The following is a 23180-nucleotide window of genomic DNA, read 5'->3' as shown; positions in this document are numbered from 1 at the left end:
CTCCCAGCAGTCTCCTCTCATCACCCAGAATCCTCCAGTGTATACTGTATAATCTCCCAGCAGTCTCCTCTCATCACCCAGAATCCTCCAGTGTATACTGTATAATCTCCCAGCAGTCTCCTCTCATCACTCAGAATCCTCCAGTGTATACTGTATAATCTCCCAGCAGTGTCCTCTCATCACCCAGAATCCTCCAGTGTATACTGTATAATCTCCCAGCAGTCTCCTCTCATCACTCAGAATCCTCCAGTGTATACTGTATAATCTCCCAGCAGTCTCCTCTCATCACCCAGAATCCTCCAGTGTATACTGTATAATCTCCCAGCAGTCTCCTCTCATCACTCAGAATCCTCCAGTGTATACTGTATAATCTCCCAGCAGTCTCCTCTCATCACCCAGAATCCTCCAGTGTACACTGTATAATCTCCCAGCAGTCTCCTCTCATCACCCAGAATCCTCCAGTGTATACTGTATAATCTCCCAGCAGTCTCCTCTCATCACCCAGAATCCTCCAGTGTACACTGTATAATCTCCCAGCAGTCTCCTCTCATCACCCAGAATCCTCCAGTGTATACTGTATAATCTCCCAGCAGTCTCCTCTCATCACCCAGAATCCTCCAGTGTATACTGTATAATCTCCCAGCAGTCTCCTCTCATCACCCAGAATCCTCCAGTGTATACTGTATAATCTCCCAGCAGTCTCCTCTCATCACCCAGAATCCTCCAGTGTATACTGTATAATCTCCCAGCAGTCTCCTCTCATCACCCAGAATCCTCCAGTGTACACTGTATAATCTCCCAGCAGTCTCCTCATCACCCAGAATCCTCCAGTGTATACTGTATAATCTCCCAGCAGTCTCCTCTCATCCCCCAGAATCCTCCAGTGTATACTGTATAATCTCCCAGCAGTCTCCTCTCATCACCCAGAATCCTCCAGTGTATACTGTATAATCTCCCAGCAGTCTCCTCCCATCACCCAGAATCCTCCAGTGTACACTGTATAATCTCCCAGCAGTCTCCTCTCATCACCCAGAATCCTCCAGTGTATACTGTATAATCTCCCAGCAGTCTCCTCTCATCACCCAGAATCCTCCAGTGTATACTGTATAATCTCCCAGCAGTCTCCTCTCATCACCCAGAATCCTCCAGTGTATACTGTATAATCTCCCAGCAGTCTCCTCTCATCACCCAGAATCCCCCAGTGTATACTGTATAATCTCCCAGCAGTCACCTCTCATCACCCAGAATCCTCCAGTGTATACTGTATAATCTCCCAGCAGTCTCCTCTCATAACCCAGAATCCTCCAGAGTATACTGTATAATCTCCCAGCAGTCTCCTCTCATCCCCCAGAATCCTCCAGTGTATACTGTATAATCTCCCAGCAGTCTCCTCCCATCACCCAGAATCCTCCAGTGTATACTGTATAATTTCCCAGCAGTCTCCTCCCATCACCCAGAATCCTCCAGTGTATACTGTATAATCTCCCAGCAGTCTCCTCTCATCCCCCAGAATCCTCCAGTGTATACTGTATAATCTCCCAGCAGTCTCCTCTCATCACCCAGAATCCTCCAGTGTATACTGTATAATCTCCCAGCAGTCTCCTCTCATCACCCAGAATCCTCCAGTGTATACTGTATAATCTCCCAGCAGTCTCCTCTCATCACTCAGAATCCTCCAGTGTATACTGTATAATCTCCCAGCAGTGTCCTCTCATCACCCAGAATCCTCCAGTGTATACTGTATAATCTCCCAGCAGTCTCCTCTCATCACTCAGAATCCTCCAGTGTACACTGTATAATCTCCCAGCAGTCTCCTCTCATCACCCAGAATCCTCCAGTGTATACTGTATAATCTCCCAGCAGTCTCCTCTCATCACTCAGAATCCTCCAGTGTATACTGTATAATCTCCCAGCAGTCTCCTCTCATCACCCAGAATCCTCCAGTGTACACTGTATAATCTCCCAGCAGTCTCCTCTCATCACCCAGAATCCTCCAGTGTACACTGTATAATCTCCCAGCAGTCTCCTCTCATCACCCAGAATCCTCCAGTGTATACTGTATAATCTCCCAGCAGTCTCCTCTCATCACCCAGAATCCTCCAGTGTATACTGTATAATCTCCCAGCAGTCTCCTCTCATCACCCAGAATCCTCCAGTGTATACTGTATAATCTCCCAGCAGTCTCCTCTCATCACCCAGAATCCTCCAGTGTATACTGTATAATCTCCCAGCAGTCTCCTCTCATCACCCAGAATCCTCCAGTGTACACTGTATAATCTCCCAGCAGTCTCCTCATCACCCAGAATCCTCCAGTGTATACTGTATAATCTCCCAGCAGTCTCCTCTCATCCCCCAGAATCCTCCAGTGTATACTGTATAATCTCCCAGCAGTCTCCTCTCATCACCCAGAATCCTCCAGTGTATACTGTATAATCTCCCAGCAGTCTCCTCCCATCACCCAGAATCCTCCAGTGTACACTGTATAATCTCCCAGCAGTCTCCTCTCATCACCCAGAATCCTCCAGTGTATACTGTATAATCTCCCAGCAGTCTCCTCTCATCACCCAGAATCCTCCAGTGTATACTGTATAATCTCCCAGCAGTCTCCTCTCATCACCCAGAATCCTCCAGTGTATACTGTATAATCTCCCAGCAGTCTCCTCTCATCACCCAGAATCCCCCAGTGTATACTGTATAATCTCCCAGCAGTCACCTCTCATCACCCAGAATCCTCCAGTGTATACTGTATAATCTCCCAGCAGTCTCCTCTCATAACCCAGAATCCTCCAGTGTACACTGTATAATCTCCCAGCAGTCTCCTCTCATCACCCAGAATCCTCCAGAGTATACTGTATAATCTCCCAGCAGTCTCCTCTCATCACCCAGAATCCTCCAGTGTATACTGTATAATCTCCCAGCAGTCTCCTCTCATCACCCAGAATCCTCCAGTGTATACTGTATAATCTCCCAGCAGTCTCCTCTCATCACCCAGAATCCTCCAGTGTATACTGTATAATCTCCCAGCAGTCTCCTCTCCTCACCCAGAATCCCCCAGTGTATACTGTATAATCTCCCAGCAGTCTCCTCTCATCACCCAGAATCCTCCAGTGTATACTGTATAATCTCCCAGCAGTCTCCTCTCATCACCCAGAATCCCCCAGTGTATACTGTATAATCTCCCAGCAGTCTCCTCTCATCACCCAGAATCCTCCAGTGTACACTGTATAATCTCCCAGCAGTCTCCTCTCATCACCCAGAATCCTCCAGTGTATACTGTATAATCTCCCAGCAGTCTCCTCTCATCACCCAGAATCCCCCAGTGTATACTGTATAATCTCCCAGCAGTCTCCTCTCATCACCCAGAATCCTCCAGTGTACACTGTATAATCTCCCAGCAGTCTCCTCTCCTCTCCCAGAATCCCCCAGTGCAGTCCCCCAGCAGTCTCCTCTCCTCTCCCAGAATCCCCCAGTGTAATCTCCCAGCAGTCTCCTCTCCTCTCCCAGAATCCTCCAGTGCACTCTCCCAGCAGTCTCCTCTCCCAGAATCCCCCAGTGTAGTCTCCCAGCAGTCTCCTCTCATCACCCAGAATCCCCCAGTGCAGTCTCCCAGCAGTCTCCTCTCCCAGAATCCCCCAGTGCAGTCTCCCAGCAGTCTCCTCTCCTCTCCCAGAATCCCCCAGTGTAATCTCCCAGCAGTCTCCTCTCCTCTCCCAGAATCCTCCAGTACACTCTCCCAGCAGTCTCCTCTCCTCTCCCAGAATCCCCCAGTGTAGTCTCCCAGCAGTCTCCTCTCATCACCCAGAATCCCCCAGTGCAGTCTCCCAGCAGTCACCTCTCATCTCCCAGAATCCCCCAGTGCAGTCTCCCAGCAGTCTCCTCTCCTCTCCCAGAATCCCCCAGTGTAATCTCCCAGCAGTCTCCTCTCATCACTCAGAATCCCCCAGTGTAGTCTCCCAGCAGTCTCCTCTCATCACCCAGAATCCCCCAGTGTAGTCTCCCAGCAGTCTCCTCTCCTCTCCCAGAATCCCCCAGTGTAGTCTCCCAGCAGTCTCCTCTCATCTCCCAGAATCCCCCAGTGCAGTCTCCCAGCAGGCACCTCTCCGGTCAGCAGCTCGGTGATCTTGTTGGCCAGGTCTAGGACCTTCTTCTCTGGTGTCGGGCAGTGCAGGGGTTCTGTGATGGGGCTCTGGATCTTGCTCCGCCCTCCGGACATACAGGGGGTCACACGGTCCCCGGACGTCTTCTTCACCACCGTGTGCTCCTGTGTACAGTGACAGACGCCGATCACCACAGATTCTATCCATCTTTTCAGTCCTGTTCTATTACTAGAGATCAGAGTGATCTCATGGGAGACTCTCACCTTTCCCTTTAACAAGTCCATTATCTCCAGGGCGAGGAGTAACACTCTTGCCGTCATGTTGCTTTTGTCCTGGTCGATCCTCGTTGGGTCATTTTTCCTCCTGACGTCCTGGTCCTGATCCTTCTGTCCTTCCATGTACTCCCACTCCTCCATGGAGAAATAGACAGCGGCATCCTGACACCTGACACGAACCTGACAGACAAACAGTTAGGTGCAGAAATCATTGGCCAGGGACGAGTCCTCGTGATTTCAGCTCTGCAGGCCGCTAGTTTGGATGTACAGTTAGGTCCATATATATTTGGACAGAGACAACATTTTTCTAATTTTGCTTCTAGACATTACCACAATGAATTTTAAACAAAACAATTCACATGCAGTTGAAGTTCAGACTTACAGCTTTCATTTGAGGGTCTCCACATTAACATTGGATGAAGGGTTTAGGAGTTTCAGCTCCTTAACATATGCCACCCTGTTTTTAAAGGGACCAAAAGTAATTGGACAATTGACTCCAAGGCTATTTCATGGACAGTTGTGGGCAATCCCTCCATTATGTCATTCTCAATTAAGCAGATAAAAGGCCTGGAGTTGATTTGAGGTGTGGTGCTTGCATTTGGAAGGTCTTGCGGTGAAGGGAACATGGAGTCAAAGGAGCTCTCCATGCAGGTGAAACAAGCCATCCTTAAGCTGCAAAAACAGAAAAAACCCATCGAGAAATTGCTACACATTAGGAGTGGCAAAATCTACAGTTTGGTACATCCTGAGAAAGAAAGCACTGGTGAACTCATCAACGCAAAAAGACCTGGGCGCCCACGGAAGACAACAGTGGTGGATGATCGCAGAATAGTCTCCATGGTGAAGAGAAACTCCTTCACAACAGCCAACCAAGTGACCAACACTCTCCAGTAGGCAGGCGTATCAATATCCAAATCTACCATAAAGAGGAGACTGCATGAAAGTAAATACAGAGGGCTCACTGCACGGTGCAAGCCACTCATAAGCATCAAGAATAAAAAGGCTAGACTGGACTTTGATAAAAAACATCTAAAAAAGCCAGCACAGTTCTGGAAGGACATTCTATGGACAGAAGAAACCAAGATCAACCTCTACCAGAATGATGGAAAGAGAAAAGTATGGTGAAGGCGTGGTACAGCTCATGATCCAAAGCATACCACATCATCTGTAAAACACGGCGGAGGCAGTGTGATGCCTTGGGCATGCATGGCCGCCAGTGGCACTGGGTCACTAGTGTTTATTGATGATGTGACACAGGACAGAAGCAGCCGAATGAATTCTGAGGTATTCAGAGCCATACTGTGTGCTCAGTTCCGGCCAAATGCAGCCAAACTGATTGGTCGTCGTTTCATACTACAGATAGACAATGACCCAAAACATAAAGCCAAAGCAACCCAGGAGTTTATTAAAGCAAAGAAATGGAATATTCTGGAATGGCCAAGTCAGTCACCGGATCTCAGCCCAATTGAGCATGCATTTCACTTGTTAAAGACTAAACTTCAGACAGAAAGGCCCACAAACAGCAACTGAAAACCACCGCAGTGAAGGCCTGGCAGAGCATCAAAAAGGAGGAGACACAGCGTCTGGTGATGTCCATGAGTCCAAGACTTCAGGCAGTCATTGCCAACAAAGGGTTTTCAGCTAAGCACTAGAAATAACCTGTAATACAGAGGCCGTAGTATATCACGCCAGCTCCCTGCGGCCTGATATACGTGGGCATGACTACAAGACCTCTTAAGGTCCGTGTACAAGAGCATGTCAGGGACATTAAAAACGTGTCTACTTGCTTGGATCCCTGGTCACTAAAACGATTCCCAAACATTTTTTTTTGAAAAACATGACTGCGACCCCAGGGGTTTTGTCGTCCGGGGCATCGATCATGTATATATGGGTATACGTGGCGGCAATCTAAAGAGGAAACTGCTCCAGAAGGAAACACGCTGGGTGGTTATACTTGATACCTTATTCCCTAAGGGCCGCAGTGAGGCCATCAGTTTCAAGTCCTTTCTGTAAAAAGTTTGTATATTTCGTTTTTAATTCTGTAAGGGCATTTATTTGTTTTTAATTTTAGGTAATATGTTGATATTTAATTCTTGTTTATAGGGTACTCTTTTTGCCATCATCTTTCTATGCTTCGTTTTTGGATCCATCAGCTCTAGCTGTCGTGAGGCATTCCATCTCCATATGGGGAAGACTAACGGGAAAACGAAGCCACCAAGTCAACTATAATGAGCCGCATTAAATATCGCCACCATAACGGACTGAAAAAGGCTGTAACATGATGATATGATACTACCACGTCTTAATAGCTATGGCAGAGTGTTTATTTTTGTATACCATTACATTGTTATATGAAATTAATTATAACTGCATAAACCTAGGACATTCTTATATGATCTGACACAGATCGTCTTGTGTTGTTAGTCTATGGATACTTAATGAAACCATATTGTCAAGATTTATGTTATGGCATTTAATGCCTTTGGTCTTTTATTTAGTCTCCATTCTGAAATTCTGGAATAATTTTCTTTAAACATGAAATTTCAGCTGGATATTGACACTGTCATATATGACAGATGCCTGCCTAGGCACTTTACTTTTAGAATGATAATATTGCATGGCCCGTTTATTCTTCTTGATCCTGGCACAGTGGCCTATCTACATATCCCCACATTTTTCCTATGGGCTTCTTTTGGGAAGTCTAGATGCATACATAGGTATATCCGGAGGCCCTACTTATTTTAGATATGGACATGCATATTGGATATACGGCATATGAAATATGACCTCTGATTCTGCTACATCGACGCATTATAAATTTATAACATACATATGATTTGTGCTGTATATTTCCTACTTTTTTTGTATCTGAATGCCCCCTATATATTTAATTCTTTAGATATATTGGTACCTCATTGCATTATATTGAGATGCTATAATGTCAATTTATCGCTGACGAATAATAATATCGATATATTGAATTGGGCTAAGTATAGTACCAAATTAGCTAAATAATACATCTTTAGTTATTGTCTTTTATTGCTTGGTTCTGTGATTGACATCTATCGCTGTCCCTACATATGGCATCACACAGACGCGCCCCACGCATGCGCTGTGCCTGGCCCGTGCCGTTGTGGGCGGGAGGCGCTGCCGTGGTGAGGTCGGGCGATGACGCATGTCCTCCCTTTCATGATGCACGCCCATTCCTCCACAGGGCGGCACATCATGTTGGGATGCGCGCTGATTGGCTGACGGACCCACAACACTTATACTTAAACCTCTGCCCTTCACATCTAAACCACGCCTCCTGACGAAACTGAGGACAGTGAAACGCGCGTCGGGGCTTCAGCACGTCTCTCGGGTGTCCCTGCACTTATCAAAGATCATGTCACAAGGTATGTTCCTTATATGTTACAGTCCGGTTAGCACCATCACTATATGTGTCGCACAGTTGTTCATATAGCCTGTATTAGGCTCTATTACATAGACTGCATGGCACCTCCATCTCAAGCCTGATATATAGGCACAAATCAGTACATGTTTTTGTCTTAAAGTAAAAGCATTGGCCCTAACACTTTTAATATAGAATTATATTGCCTATTATCTCTATTACCATCTTTTAGGATTACAGTTAACCGCTATGATACTATTTTTTGGACATTATTACAGGCTTTAATTTTTGCAATTTTGAGCATGCCCAGATAATACTTCTTGAAATTAATCGTTTATATACGATGTAGCCTCAGCATTGTGTCTTACATATTGGGATATATAAAAATATATATTTTTTGCCTGCTTCATGTAGACTGATAACTGCTGTTACTAAAATATTTAGAACCTTTATTATTGCTACCGGTATACAGATCTTGTGCAGATTGCCGCCCGGAGACGTTTATTCTGTCTGGCACTATATTTGTCATCTATTTATTGTGCCATTATTTATTGGTTGCTCTATTTCTATTTACCTCATCATCAGCACTGCACATGTCTTTAGAATATGTGTGTAATAAAGTTTGATATTTTTGAATAAATCTTCTCCTTTTTTGTGATGACTTTCCTCATTCACTAGCTATTTTAGCTTGAAATCATTTATAGCCTCATGACCTTTGGATTGGGTTTTTTTTTCTGTTTTGGTTGAAGTTGAGGCCCGAGAGGTACATCCGTATGGCCACGGAATTGTTTTAGGTTTATAGAAATGAACATTTTATTTACAATTATTTAATCTGTCCAATTACTTTTGGTCCCCTTCAAAAACAGGGTGGCACATGTTAACGAGCTGAAACTCCTAAACCCTTCATCCAGTGTTAATGTGGATACCCTCAAATGAAAGCTGAAAGTCTGAACTTCAACTGCATCTGAATTGTTTTGTTTAATATTCATTGTGGTAATGTGTAGAACCAAAATTAGAAGAATGTTGTCTCTGTCCAAATATATATGGACCTAACCATTTTGGAGATTTACACAAACCCCGATGTAAGCTGTCAGGCAGTTACCCCTGTTACAGCTAGGGGGCGCTGTATGTGCTCCTTGGGAGATGCATGGAGGCGTAATGGTGATGGTGGCACGGTGACTGGTGCCATTGTAAATGGCCAGTATATGTCGCAGAGATCTTCTGCGCTGTAAGCCTGGGATGTTCTCTGGGACTTGTAGTGAGCTGATCCCTGCGATGCAACCCGGAGTAGTTTGTCTTTAGTGCATGAGCACTAATATGGCGTTTAGTGCACCTGGGTCCGGGTAGCAAGAGATGGGAGGGTCTGGCTACCCATATTACCTCACCTCTGGGTGAGGGTGCTCACTGTACCCGTTTTCCTCCAGGACCTGCAGGGGTTTGAGGACCTGCAGTGAGGTCATGACCATGTGACCAGCCCATGTGATCCATACCTCATCTTTGGGTGTGATTACAAGCTATGTAATGGAAGTGTTTAGCACATGGGGAGAGAATGTGAGGGAGTCTGTCAGAGTGTGGACAGATCTCCCTATGTCCAGGCAGGACACTACAGACTACGCCCCCCGAAGAACAGGCGAAACGCGCGTCGAGGTAGATAGCGTTGACAGCTTGGACACACATTCAGGTACTATTCATTTATATCTCAGTAGTGCTTTTATGGTTTAATACCCACCACATGGATAAGACCTTGACCGCAGTGTAGGGATCCAGGCACTATGTTTAGGATATGAATTGCCATTGTGGACATTGTATATTATATGGATTTCTTAGCGGTATCAGTTCTTGATTGAATGGGTAATCCATTTATGTACTGGTTTAATGTTTTTATGTAGTGAACTCGGAAGTGTTTTTTGTCCTAAGCTGCCAGTGATTTTTCTTGAGATTTTGAGGCTACTATGTGTTATTGTATGTATTATGAATTTCAGTAAAAATAAAAATATTTATACTTTGCATTCCTTGTGCCATTTAAAGGTTTATTTGGCATTTAGTGTTTATCAGTAATTACGGAATGTACCCATAGTTGGTTTTTGGGTCTTAAGGACTAACATGTATAGACTGGTCTATGTGCAGTGCTGGCTAGTATGAGCCGGAGGAAGGAGGTCTGTGAGATATCTCCGGAGAGGACGGTCTGCCAACCGTGAGTGATACTGACCGGGGTCAGTGAGAACTGTTTATGGGGTCCCTCTGAGGATAAGAGGCATCCGGGAACCTGTGTGGCCGACACCAACAGATAACGGACAGGGATCCGTGTTGTGCTGACCGGGGTCAGTGACTGTTTAGGCTATAGAGCCTGCGTGCTGGACATGGCACCGCCCGTGTGCCCACAGGCCTGAGAGCGCGGAGCTCTACTGTGGACGCTGAGGGCTCGTCTGTCTGATGTAAGGCTCTATGCCGTTTGTTCATGTATCGAGGGTTTATGCAGAAAATAAACCACATAGACGGTTTAAGCGAAAGCTCGTCCCTGTGTGCCAGAAAATCGCAGCCAAGCGAGTGCTCCCCAAACCCGTGCAGTGAGCGCTACTCTACATATGGTGGAGAATGAAATACACAATACTCTGCTGTAAAAAAAAGTAACAGTAAACAGCAAGTGCTAGTCAAAAGATAACAAAACAGGGCATTTGCTTGATACGTTTTTTTTTTTCAAAAAATGAAAACTAAGCCGCTCTACCAAACGTCAAGGTGACCCCATCAGAGCAGTCCCTTGTTTTTGCAAGATAAGGGAGGTTTCCACCCCTCCCCTATGGGCCATGCACATAAAAGCAGTCTTCTACAGCGTGTCCACATCGGACATTACCTGTCTGAATCCTGCTCATATAGGTACTATACACCAGTGGTCCCCAACCTTTTTTGCACCAGGGACCGGTTTCAAACAAGACCATTCTTCCATGGCCCGGCAGGGCGGGGATGGAGGTGTGGCAGGGGCGGGGCTTTGGTCATAAGGGGGCGGTGCTATGGACACGGTTGTAGTGTAGCAGTGCATACTTATAATTAAATAACATTTATAATGTGACTCAACTCACCATAGGTTTTGAATGAGTGCTCCATCACCCCCTTCTCCCCATCATTGCCTTCACCCCATCACTCCCCTCTCCCCATCATTGCCTTCACCCCATCACTCCCCTCTCCCCATCATTGCCTTCACCCCATCATTGCCTTCACCCCATCACTCCCTTCTCCCCATCATTGCCTTCACCCCATCACTCCCTTCTCCCCATCATTGCCTTCACCCCATCACTCCCTTCTCCCCATCATTGCCTTCACCCCATCACTCCCCTCTCCCCATCATTGCCTTCACCCCATCACTCCCTTCTCCCCATCATTGCCTTCACCCCATCACAACCCTCTCCCCATCATTGCCTTCACCCCATCACTCCCTTCTCCCCATCATTGCCTTCACCCCATCACTCCCCTCTCCCCATCATTGCCTTCACCCCATCACTCCCTTCTCCCCATCATTGCCTTCACCCCATCACTCCCCTCTCCCCATCATTGCCTTCACCCCATCACTCCCTTCTCCCCATCATTGCCTTCACCCCATCACTCCCCTCTCCCCATCATTGCCTTCACCCCATCACTCCCTTCTCCCCATCATTGCCTTCACCCCATCACTCCCTTCTCCCCATCATTGCCTTCACCCCATCACTCCCTTCTCCCCATCATTGCCTTCACCCCATCACTCCCCTCTCCCCATCATTGCCTTCACCCCATCACTCCCTTCTCCCCATCACTCCCCTCTCCCCATCATTACCTTCACCCCATCACTCCCTTCTCCCCATCATTGCCTTCACCCCATCATTGCCTTCACCCCATCACTCCCTTCTCCCCATCATTGCCTTCACCCCATCACTCCCTTCAGCCCATCACTCCCCTCTCCCCATCATTGCCTTCACCCCATCACTCCCTTCTCCCCATCATTGCCTTCACCCCATCACTCCCCTCTCCCCATCATTGCCTTCACCCCATCACTCCCTTCTCCCCATCATTGCCTTCACCCCATCACTCCCTTCTCCCCATCATTGCCTTCACCCCATCATTGCCTTCACCCCATCACTCCCTTCTCCCCATCATTACCTTCACCCCATCACTCCCTTCTCCCCATCATTGCCTTCACCCCATCACTCCCTTCTCCCCATCATTCCCTTCAGCCCATCACTCCCCTCTCCCCATCATTGCCTTCACCCCATGTGATACAAATGGGATATGCATGAGTGAGAGACTGGTATAGATAGGCATCCAGTCAATAAGATAGTGATTGCAGTACATTGAAACATCCATTTGGATACTATGGATTGTGACCGGAATCTGAACTTTTTCTACCATGAGGAGAGCACACTCAGGAATGTGAAAAGCAACCACCTGCTCAGGCATTGTTGTGGGAGTTGGAAGGGAGGAATGTGAGAACCAAACCAACTGAGATAAAGGAGGAATGTGAAAAGAAACAAGTTACTGCGCATGTCAGTGCGTGATCATTCCAATTAATATTATAAAAAGTGCTGACCTCCTCAGCGGGTGGGGACTTTCCAGACGATTCAAGTGGACGCACTTAGTCTGTGATGCTGACCGAGGAAAACCCCTTCCCGCTGATCGAGGTCCCCCGATGCGAAGGGTGATGCTACAATAACTCCGTAATTATTATTGATGCTGAAATCTTTCATGTCATAACTGTCATTTTTTTAAAATCTTGAGACTATTCATGTGCTATGTAAAACAAAATGATTGCTTGCTGAAATAAAAGATTGTCAATAATCTTTGCCTGGTTGGGATGCCAGTGAGCGCTACGTAAGTTAAGGTAAATAACCTAATTTGGGAGAAAATTTAGCAAGACATAAATTGGCGTAGTCGGCAGGATCCTTGAATTTATATATATATATGTATATGTATATTGCATATAGATATACGGATTTGGAAAAAAAAAAACAAAAAAACCCCATAATTGTTATTACTATCATTGTTGAAGATGTTTAGAAAAAAAGAAAAGTCTAAAGTGACTCATACGGAGATCCCCGGCTGGACCGAGGCTCCATATAATATAATAGCACATGAGTTGGCTCATTGTGGCTTGGCAGAACCATGGAAGGATAAGCTCAAGGGTTGTGAACCTACCGATGTTGTTTCTGTACTCGGTAGTGTCCCTGCGAAGTCAGGTGATGTTGTGGCGCTAGGGCGCCGTATGTGGATTCTCTTAAATGCATATCGAGGAATGCACGAGAGGAATAAAAAATTACAGGCAAAATGCTCTCAGTTAGAACAAAAGACCATTGAGCTGGGAGGTCAGAAGACAGTGTTAGACTGTAACACCCGATTGCTGAAAGATAAGTTAGAGCATTACCAGAATATTGCAGAAAAGGCAGCTGTAAAAATAGCCCAAAATAAATATAAGAAGAGGCGAGGAAAAATCAATAAGACTAAAGTACACAAAATGATTGCATCAGCTGCAGTAGATTGGGATCCTGAAAGATGGGATGGGGATGTGTGGGATTCTACCTCATCATCGGATGATTGGGAGGACCCACCGTCTCCCGTAATTAATCCACCCAAAGGGGTGAAGGCCAACCCTATCAAAAAGAGGTCAGAAAGGTTGGAGCAACAAGTTACCCATACCCAAGCCGTAGATGGGCAAGGAAACCCTCAATTTGATGAGGACGGGAATCCTATTATGGTAACTAATGAACAATCCCTTCCTATTCGTACTAGAGTAACCACGGAGGATTACTCACAAAATGAAATTGATGACATTCTCAAACGTTTTGGTCAACGCACCGGAGAAAGTGAATTGGAATGGATGGTAAGAATCCATGACAATGGGGGAGCCGGGATACAAATGGATGCAGGAGATATAGGAAAATGTATCTCCTTGTCCAAAGATCCTGCTATCTCCCGCTCTATGAAACATTATTTCACAGAGAATAATGCACATTCCATGCAAAGTTTGAGTGTTATACTGGCATCGGCCATTATGGACAAATATGCTACTGAGGCAGATATTCCAATAAGTGACAAATAATGGTATACATTGCGAGACGGAATCAAACGTCTCAAAGAAGAAGCAATGAGAACTGCCTTGCCCGTAATGGGAGCGGAGGATGATTATTTGCAATACCCTCTCACCGCTAGTATGAGGAACAGGATATCTCTCCTGGTTCTCCTCCTATCTCTCCGACCGCTCCTTTACTGTATCTTTTGCCGGTTCCTCCTCCTCTCATTTTCCCCTTACTGTTGGGGTCCCCCAAGGATCGGTTCTAGGCCCCCTCCTCTTCTCCTTGTACACTGCCCCTATTGGTCAAACAATCAGTAGATTTGGTTTCCAGTACCATCTCTATGCTGATGACACCCAATTATACGCTTCTTCTCCTGACATCACGCCAGCCTTTCTAGAAAACACCAGCGATTGTCTAAACGCTGTGTCTAATATCATGTCCTCACTATATCTGAAACTGAACCTGTCAAAGACTGAACTCCTGGTGTTTCCTCTCTCTACTAATGCACCTATACCCGACATTGCCATTTCCGTGTGTGGTTCCACTATTACTCCCCAGCAACAGGCCCACTGTCTTGGGGTCATACTTGATTCCGAGCTTTCCTTTGCCCCCCACATTCGATCACTGGCTCGCTCTTGTCATCTGCACCTCAAAAACATTTCTAGAATTCGACCTTTTCTTACTTTTGACTCTGCAAAAACTCTTACTTTTTCTCTTATTCATTCTCGTCTTGACTATTGTAACTCTCTTCTAATCGGTCTCCCTCTTACCAAACTCTCCCCCCTCCAATCTGTCTTGAATGCTGCAGCCAGGATCATATTCCTCACCAATCGTTACACTGATGCCTCTACCTTGTGCCAGTCATTACACTGGCTACCCATCCACTCCAGAATTCAGTATAAACTTATTACCCTCACTCACAAAGCCCTCCATGGCTCAGCACCACCCTACATCTCCTCCCTTGTTTCAGTATACCACCCTACCCGCGCCCTCCGTTCTGCTGATGACCTGAGATTAGCATCCTCAATAGTCAGAACCTCCCACTCCCGTCTCCAAGACTTTACACGTGCCGCACCAATTCTTTGGAATGCACTTCCCAGGTCAATACGATTAGTCCCCAATCCCCACAATTTTAAGCATGTCCTGAAAACGCATTTATTCAGACTGGCCTACCGCCCCAACACATTAACCTAATCTATCCCTGTGTGGCAGAGCCAAAAGTTTTACCATAACCAGGTTCCCCGCATCATGTTCCCACATGCTTTATGCATCCATTAGCCCTCTGTGTCTGTACTGTTACACACTTAACATTATGACTGGTCCATACAACTCAGGGTAACTGTTACCACCCACCTTTCGTGTCTCCCTCTTTCCTCATAGACTGTAAGCTTGTGAGCAGGGCCCTCACTCCTCTTGGTATGTGTTATAATCTACTGTATGTTATTATTGTTATGCTGTAATGTCTATTGTCTGTACAAATCCCCTCTGAAATGTAAAGTGCTGCGGAATATGTCGGCGCTATAAAAATAAAATTTATTATTATTATTATTATTATTATTAACAGGATAGTTAAAACGGCTCCCCCTGCTTATAAAGCTGTGATTTTAACATTAACGGTGGCAATGACAGGAGAACCTTGCCATATAGTAATAGCCCGTATGAGGGAACTACAAGATATGGGGGATTGGGATCAGCCCCCGCGAACGGGACAAAAACCCCAAGGTCCTCATCCCGGTAATAAGAGTGCCTACAATCCCGATTGGAAGGGTAATACTGGAGGGGATGGTAATCGAGTATCAAGAAGGGAAAGGTTTCAAACCCTCTTGAAAGCAGGGGTTGAGAAAGATAAAATAGATGGAAAGGATACACGGGATTTGTGGAAATTATACAAACAAAAAGTATTATCTGCCAAAAAGATGGACAAATCTGAGGAATCGAAAAAAGGAGTAGTTAAGCCCCAAAAGAAGGAGAAAGAAGAGGAAAAACCAAAAAAAGTTTCATGGGAAGATTTTCAGAATATCTATCCATGGGAAGAATTGGCCGCTGCTGTGGCTACACGGGTCCTTCCCCAAAATAGATCCACTTTGGGGCACAATCCATCATCATCAGAGGAAGATAGTGATCAGCTATAGGTAGCGAGCCGAGCCCCCGTTTGGATTAAAAGGGACGAACGTCCCTATGTCGATCTTAGCATACATTGGAAAGGAGGGAATGTACAAAGAGTTCCCGCTTTGATTGACACGGGGGCGGAGGCTACCTTGATATATGGAAATCCTAATAAAATAAAAGGTCCCAAAGTAAAAATTGCCGGGCTCGGAGGACAATTGATCACTGGAGTCCAAACAAAAGTTGCACTTAAATTAGGTAATCTTCCTATTAGAAAATATCCAGTGTTGATAGTGCCCATCCCAGAATATATTTTAGGCATAGATATACTGAAAGGAATGACATTGAACCTTTCTAGAGGAAAATTTTCTTTTGGAGTAAAAACTGGCCATGTTCAAATGAGGCCAGTTACAGTAGGGAAAGTAAAAATGCCCCCAGTTCATGTGCCTCCTGCCACCAAAATGGTAGCAATGAAACAATATCGAATTCCAGGAGGACATAAGGAGATAGGGGAAACAGTGAAAGAACTAGTAGAGGCAGGGGTAATGCGCCCTACCACTACTGCATGGAATAATCCTGTATGGCCAGTAAAAAAGAGCGATGGCTCCTGGCGCATGACTGTGGATTATAGGGAGCTAAACAAACATACTCCCCCCTTGACTGCGGCTGTACCGGACACTATCACCATTGTCGAAAATATTCAAACCCATGAAGGGACGTGGTATGCAGTGATAGACTTGGCTAATGCCTTCTTCACCATACCAATAGAAGAAAAGGCACAAGATCAATTTGCCTTTACCTGGCTGGGTAGACAATATACCTTTACCCGGTTACCACAAGGATGGTTACACAGTCCCACCATCTGTCACCGGACGGTGGCAGAACATTTGGATGAGTTATAACTACCATCAGATATGCAATTTTCTCATTATATTGATGATATAATGATTCAAGGAACATCAGAAGAGGCTGTAAGAGAACAGCTTGCTATTCTATTGGCCCATATGAAACAAAAAGGCTGGGAAATCAATGAGGCAAAAATTCAAGGACCGTCACAGACGGTTAAATTTTTAGGCATACAATGGAACTAAGGGCATCGGGAAATCCTCCCGAAGGCTCGACAGAAGATACTTAATTTCCCAGTTCCAAAAACGAAGCAAGAAACACAATCCTACATTGGTTTGTTTGGATTTTGGAGGCAACATATTCCCCACTTGGGACTTATGTTGGCCCCTTTGTACAAAGTTACTCGTAAAAAATATGAATTTCATTGGGGTGAAGAACAACAAACGGCCTTTGAGATGGTAAAAGAAGCAATACAACAGGCTGTAGATTTATGGCCAATGACTAATGGGCCAGTGGAATTACATGTCACTGTTCAGCATATGTATGCTAACTGGTCCCTTTGGCAAAAACAAGGGGGGAAAAGAGTTCCCCTTGGATTTTGGAATAGAAAATTGCCAGATGCGGGAGAAAAATATACCCCATTAGAACAACAATTGTTAGCTTGTTATTGGGCTTTGGTTGAAACAGAACAGTTGACATTAGGACATGAAGTCCTACTCAGACCGTTGATACCAATCATGCAATGGGTCTTGTCTAATCCGAAAACCAACAGAGTGGGCCATGCCCAGGAAAAAAGTATTATCAAATGGAAGTGGTATGTCTCTGAAAGAGCGAAAAAAGGGGAAGGCGGGACCGCCACCCTCCATGAGAAAGTTGCAGAAATTGGGGATGACATAGTCAACCCACTTGAAAAAGCATCTATGATGGAGGAATCCCCTGTAAAATGGGGAAAAACCTATGAGGATCTAACTGCAGACCAGCAAGAGCATGCTTGGGTTACTGATGGTTCAGCTAGGTATGTAGGAGGGAAGAGGCTATGGAAAAGTGTTGCTTATAATCCAAAGTTGGAAAAGCATCTCCAAATGGAAGGAGAGGGAAAAAGTAGTCAATATGCTGAACTATATGCTGTTTTCCTAGCAATAGCTTTTGAAAAAGGGAGACAATGTCATGTTTTCACTGACTCATGGTCAGTGGCAAATGGTTTAGCAACATGGATGATGGGATGGAAAAAGCATAATTGGATGATTCATGGTAAAGAAATTTGGGGTAGGGAAGTGTGGCAATATTTGGAGGAAATGGTGCAAGAGACACCTACCACTGTCTTTCATGTTGATGCTCATATGCCAATTGACTCACTTGAACGTTTGTTTAACTCTGAAGCAGATAAAGCAGCTGCTATTCGACAACATACTACTGAGATTGATGCTGGAGAAAAAGAAGCATGGCTGCAAGGTACAGCCGTTTGGGCTCATCAGAAAAGCGGACATCTTGGAGAAAAAGCCACTTACAGGTGGGCCCAGGAGAGAGGTGTGCCTCTGACACTTGACATAATACAACAAACTATACAACATTGCCCAATATGTCAACATTCACAAAAACGAGAGGTACCACACACCGTAATGGGACACATAGGCAGAGGCCAGCTACCTGCTCAGATATGGCAAATGGATTTCATCGGCCCTTTGTCAGAGAGTAGGGGGTGTAAGTATGTCTGTACTGCGGTAGACACATATTCAGGACTGATGGTGGGCTTTCCGTGTAAAGCAGCCACCCAATGGAGCACAGAGCGGACCTTAGAGATAATAACACAGTATTATGGGGTCCCCTTACAAATTCAAACTGATAATGGATCTCATTTCACTGGAGATGCCATTAAAAAATATGCTCAGGACAATAATATACAATGAGTATATCATATACCTTACTATCCACAAGCAGCAGGTTTGGTGGAAAGAATGAATGGACTATTAAAATCCACATTGAGAAAACTTAATCAATCTGATACACAGTATGGACAATGGAGAGACAATTTGAGTGAGGCTTTACAGATAATTAACAACAGGCCTATCACAGACTCTATGACTCCTCTCATGAGGATGCTTACACCCAATCTCACCATACATGAGGCACACCTGGTAAAGTCCGTCGTATGGTGGAAAACTGATCAAGAAGCACGAATACCGGAACGAGCGACTCCACATTCAGCAGGTTTGGATTTGAGTGCATTGGAAACTGTTGTGATCCCACAGGGGAAAGTAAAACCAATAGCTACAGGATTGGGGTGTCAGATTCCAAAGGACCATTATGGACAGATAGCCACTAGGTCTAGTTTGGCATTAAAGGGGGCCATGGTGGTGGGAGGAGTCATAGATGCAGATTATCAAGGAGAAATCAAAGTATTAATGATAAATTTGGGGAATGAGCCTCTAATTTTGGAGAAAGGACAGCGTATTGTGCAAATGCTTTTGATTCCAATAAATTTGTCAGATGTGCAAGAGGGAACAGCCCCTTCAGAATTAACGATCAGAGGCTCAAAAGGTTTTGGCTCTTCTAACATCACTAATGTGGGAGCCAAAATCTGGGTTCAAAATACCCAAGGACCGCCTTCAGAGGCTGAAGTGATAGCAGTAGGCAAAGACCATACCCTGTTAATTATGAGGCCAGGAGTGGAAAAATGGGAATATATCCCACAAGAAAAATGTTATTTGAGAGAATAATGTTGATTATTGATTTTATAGATTCCAAATCTTCAAATATGGTTAAGTGGAATCCTTGGGCTCGCGTGTTTGGACAGCATCGGTGCCTGGACTCCTGGAATCTGTCTGACTACAAAATTCAGGAAGGAGTACGTTCCGAGGCCAGGAGATTGGAAGGAATACAACCGAACCACCCCGAATGAAAATGCCGGATGTGGAGGTTGGGGAAACCTCACCACTCAAGTGATTTTTGAAGTTAATCTCACCATAACTGCAAAATATCCCCGACCGTGGTATTATAATGGGACTAAGTCTACTATACACTCACTGGCCACTTTATTAGGTACACCTGTCCAACTGTGTGTTAAGACTTAATTTCTAATCAGCCAATCACATGGCGGCAACTCAGTGCATTTAGGCATGTAGACATGGTCAAGACAATCTCCTGCAGTTCAAACCGAGCATCAGTATGGGGAAGAAAGGTGATTTGAGTGCCTTTGAACGTGGCATGATTGTTGGTGCCAGAAGGGCTGGTCTGAGAATTTCAGAAACTGCTGATCTACTGGGATTTTCACGCACAACCATCTCTAGGGTTTACAGAGAATGGTCCGAAAAAGAAAAAAAATCCAGTGAGCGGCAGTTCTGTGGCCGGAAATGCCATGTTGATGCCAGAGGTCAGAGGAGAATGGGCAGACTGGTTCGAGCTGATAGAAAGGCAACAGTGACTCAAATTGCCACCCGTTACAACCAAGGTAGGCAGAAGAGCATCTCTGAACGCACAGTGCGTCGAACTTTGAGGCAGATGGGCTACAGCAGCAGAAGACCACACTGGGTACCACTCCTCTCAGCTAAGAACAGGAAACTGAGGCTACAATTTGCACAAGCTCATCGAAATTGGACAGTAGAAGATTGGAAAAACGTTGCCTGGTCTGATGAGTCTCGATTTCTGCTGCGACTTTCGGATGGTAGGGTCAGAATTTGGCGTAAACAACATGAAAGCATGGATCCATCCTGCCTTGTATCAACGGTTCAGGCTGGTGGTGGTGGTGTCATGGTGTGGGGAATTTTTTCTGGGCACTCTTTGGGCCCCTTGGTACCAATTGAGCATCGTTGCAACGCCACAGCCTACCTGAGTATTGTTGCTGACCATGTCCATCCCTTTATGACCACAATGTACCCAACATCTGATGGCTACTTTCAGCAGGATAATGCGCCATGTCATAAAGCTCGAATCATCTCAGATTGGTTTCTTGAACATGACAATGAGTTCACTGTACTCAAATGGCCTCCTCAGTCACCAGATCTCAATCCAATAGAGCATCTTTGGGATGTGGTGGAACGGGAGATTCGCATCAGGGATGTGCAGCCGACAAATCTGCGCCAACTGTGTGATGCCATCATGTCAATATGGTCCAAAATCTCTGAGGAATGCTTCCAGCACCTTGTTGAATCTCTGCCACGAAGAATTGAGGCAGTTCTGAAGGCAAAAGGGGGTCCAACCCCTTACTAGCATGGTGTACCTAATAAAGTGGCCAGTGAGTGTATACTTAGCTGATAGTAAGGACACTTTGAATATTCAAGCTGAAGATCATATTATTTGTTGGACGACTGAACAATTAACCTTTGATCAGTCGATATGGGATAATTATAGTTCAAAAGGGGAGAATAAAACTGAGTTCACTTTTACTTTAAACAAAACTATGATTATATTTTGTGGTAATGCCACCAATCGTCAGATGGTAGCGATGACAGGACAGAAATATCCGCCTTGTAATAATCACACGGGAACCTATAACGGAACAGGACTATGCTGTGGGATACCTAGTTTATCATGTGTATCATGGAGAAGGATACTCCGGGTGTATCTGATGTCACAGACTAAAGCTGATCCAGGACAGATGAAGAAGATTCCCACATCATGTGTAAAAACAGGAACTCAATCGCAGAAGACTGTTGTTGCAGCCAAAATAATCTTCCCACCTACTCCTGCATGCCATTATAGGGGTAAAAGGGCATGGTATGATACAGTATTGGGAGGAGTCGGGGCTGTGACTGGGACTTTGAACTCATTTGATATTGAAACTTTGGCAAATAAAATGCATAATGCCGGAAAAGATATCCAAGATGCTTTGACTATACAAGGTAGATGGATGCCTACTATTTGGCGTCCTTGGAAGCAGGCATTACAAATGGATACTTTTCTTTTACAAATGAAAAATGTTTCAGATACTTTAAATTTAGAAATTGATACTAATGTTAGCATAATAGTTAACTGGACAATATGTACGCTGCAAGCTGTATATCAAATTCAGCAGAAAAATAATATGCAAACTCAGCTTATGCCCGGGAATGAGTTAGTCTGGAGGACCGTATTTAAAAATACAATCCCCAAGGTTTCCTGGTTAAGAATAGAAGCTCCTAAGATGGTTTGCAACGACACTTTGTGTTCAGGACTATTGATTGTTTATAATGTAACCAAGTAATGTGTAGATTTGTAGTGATGCCATTATTATTAGGTATTCCTGGACAACAGTGGTTATGGATGCCCAAGTTTAATGGGTTATATATTGATAAAAATAATCGTACTCATGATTTAAGTTTATGTGAGGATACTTTAGAGGGGAAAATTTGCAGGTTACAATCAGCCGTATATGAACCATGTTTGTTACAAAATACTATGAATGTATGTGAATTCATCATTTTGCCAACCTCATATAGAATGTTGATTGAAATAGCCCCACGAGAGGTATGTGTAATAACGGATGTTCCAATAATCTCTGGAATGATAGTCCCTTATGTGGGATGCCTAAGAAATGTAACCGCACTACAATGGGAAAATCGACTTTTCTGTTAAGCTCAGATGTAACCACTGCCGCCACTATTGAGTGGGAACCAACAACATTAGAAATCAATAATTGGGAGGTAAATTTAACGAAATTGAAACATATAATTGAACAATCAGAAGAAGGAAAATATATGATTACTCAATTAAATAGAACTATACAAATGCATGTGATAAGCACCACTATTATAGCAGATAAGATTGTAAAAATGGGATCGGTTATTGCTGATGCTACCTCTCATCATTGGTATGATATTTTTCTAGGGTATTCGCCCTCAGCTACTAAATTATTGAATTGGCTGATTCATCCCGTGTTGGTGATGGCTATTGTAGTGATTCTATTATCCATATGGAATTGCTATATAGCTTACAAAATGTGTTGCAAGAAACCACAAGTGCTCATGGTGTCCTATAAAGATGGTGTTTAAAAGACTGCAATCAAGGACCGATTGTGATACAAATGGGATATGCATGAGTGAGAGACTGGTATAGATAGGCATCCAGTCAATAAGATAGTGATTGCAGTACATTGAAACATCCATTTGGATACTATGGATTGTGACCGGAATCTGAACTTTTTCTGCCATGAGGAGAGCACACACTCAGGAATGTGAAAAGCAACCACCTGCTCAGGCATTGTTGTGGGAGTTGGAAGGGAGGAATGTGAGAACCAAACCAACTGAGATAAAGGAGGAATGTGAAAAGAAACAAGTTACTGCGCATGTCAGTGCGTGATCATTCCAATTAATATTATAAAAAGTACTGACCTCCTCAGCGGGTGGGGACTTTCCAGACGATTCAAGTGGACGCACTTAGTCTGTGATGCTGACCGAGGAAAACCCCTTCCCGCTGATCGAGGTCCCCCGATGCGAAGGGTGATGCTACAATAACT

At 44.7% G+C, this 23180-nt stretch overlaps 1 protein-coding gene across 9 annotated transcripts in view; it reads right to left on the bottom strand.

Annotated features, from left to right (window-relative positions):
• Positions 1 to 23180, bottom strand: part of LOC141065409 (uncharacterized) — a 585755-nt gene that overhangs the window by 330401 nt on the left and 232174 nt on the right. For 8 of the 9 annotated variants that reach the window (XM_073557877.1, XM_073557875.1, XM_073557873.1 and 5 more), the window contains 2 exons: positions 4361 to 4552; positions 4097 to 4261 (listed from right to left, as the gene is read on the bottom strand). In XM_073557877.1, the coding sequence (XP_073413978.1) occupies positions 4097 to 4261; positions 4361 to 4552 (357 nt within the window). The remainder of the gene's footprint in view (positions 1 to 4096; positions 4262 to 4360; positions 4553 to 23180) is intronic. The other variant, XM_073557878.1, reaches the window with a different exon arrangement.

Source organism: Dendrobates tinctorius, unplaced genomic scaffold (assembly GCF_039654945.1).
Source record: "Dendrobates tinctorius isolate UK_male_01 unplaced genomic scaffold, ASM3965494v1 ptg000251l, whole genome shotgun sequence".
NCBI classification, from domain to species: domain Eukaryota; kingdom Metazoa; phylum Chordata; class Amphibia; order Anura; family Dendrobatidae; genus Dendrobates; species Dendrobates tinctorius.
The sequence above is the reverse complement of the archived record's forward strand: the minus strand, read 5'-3'. Positions and strand labels throughout refer to the sequence as shown.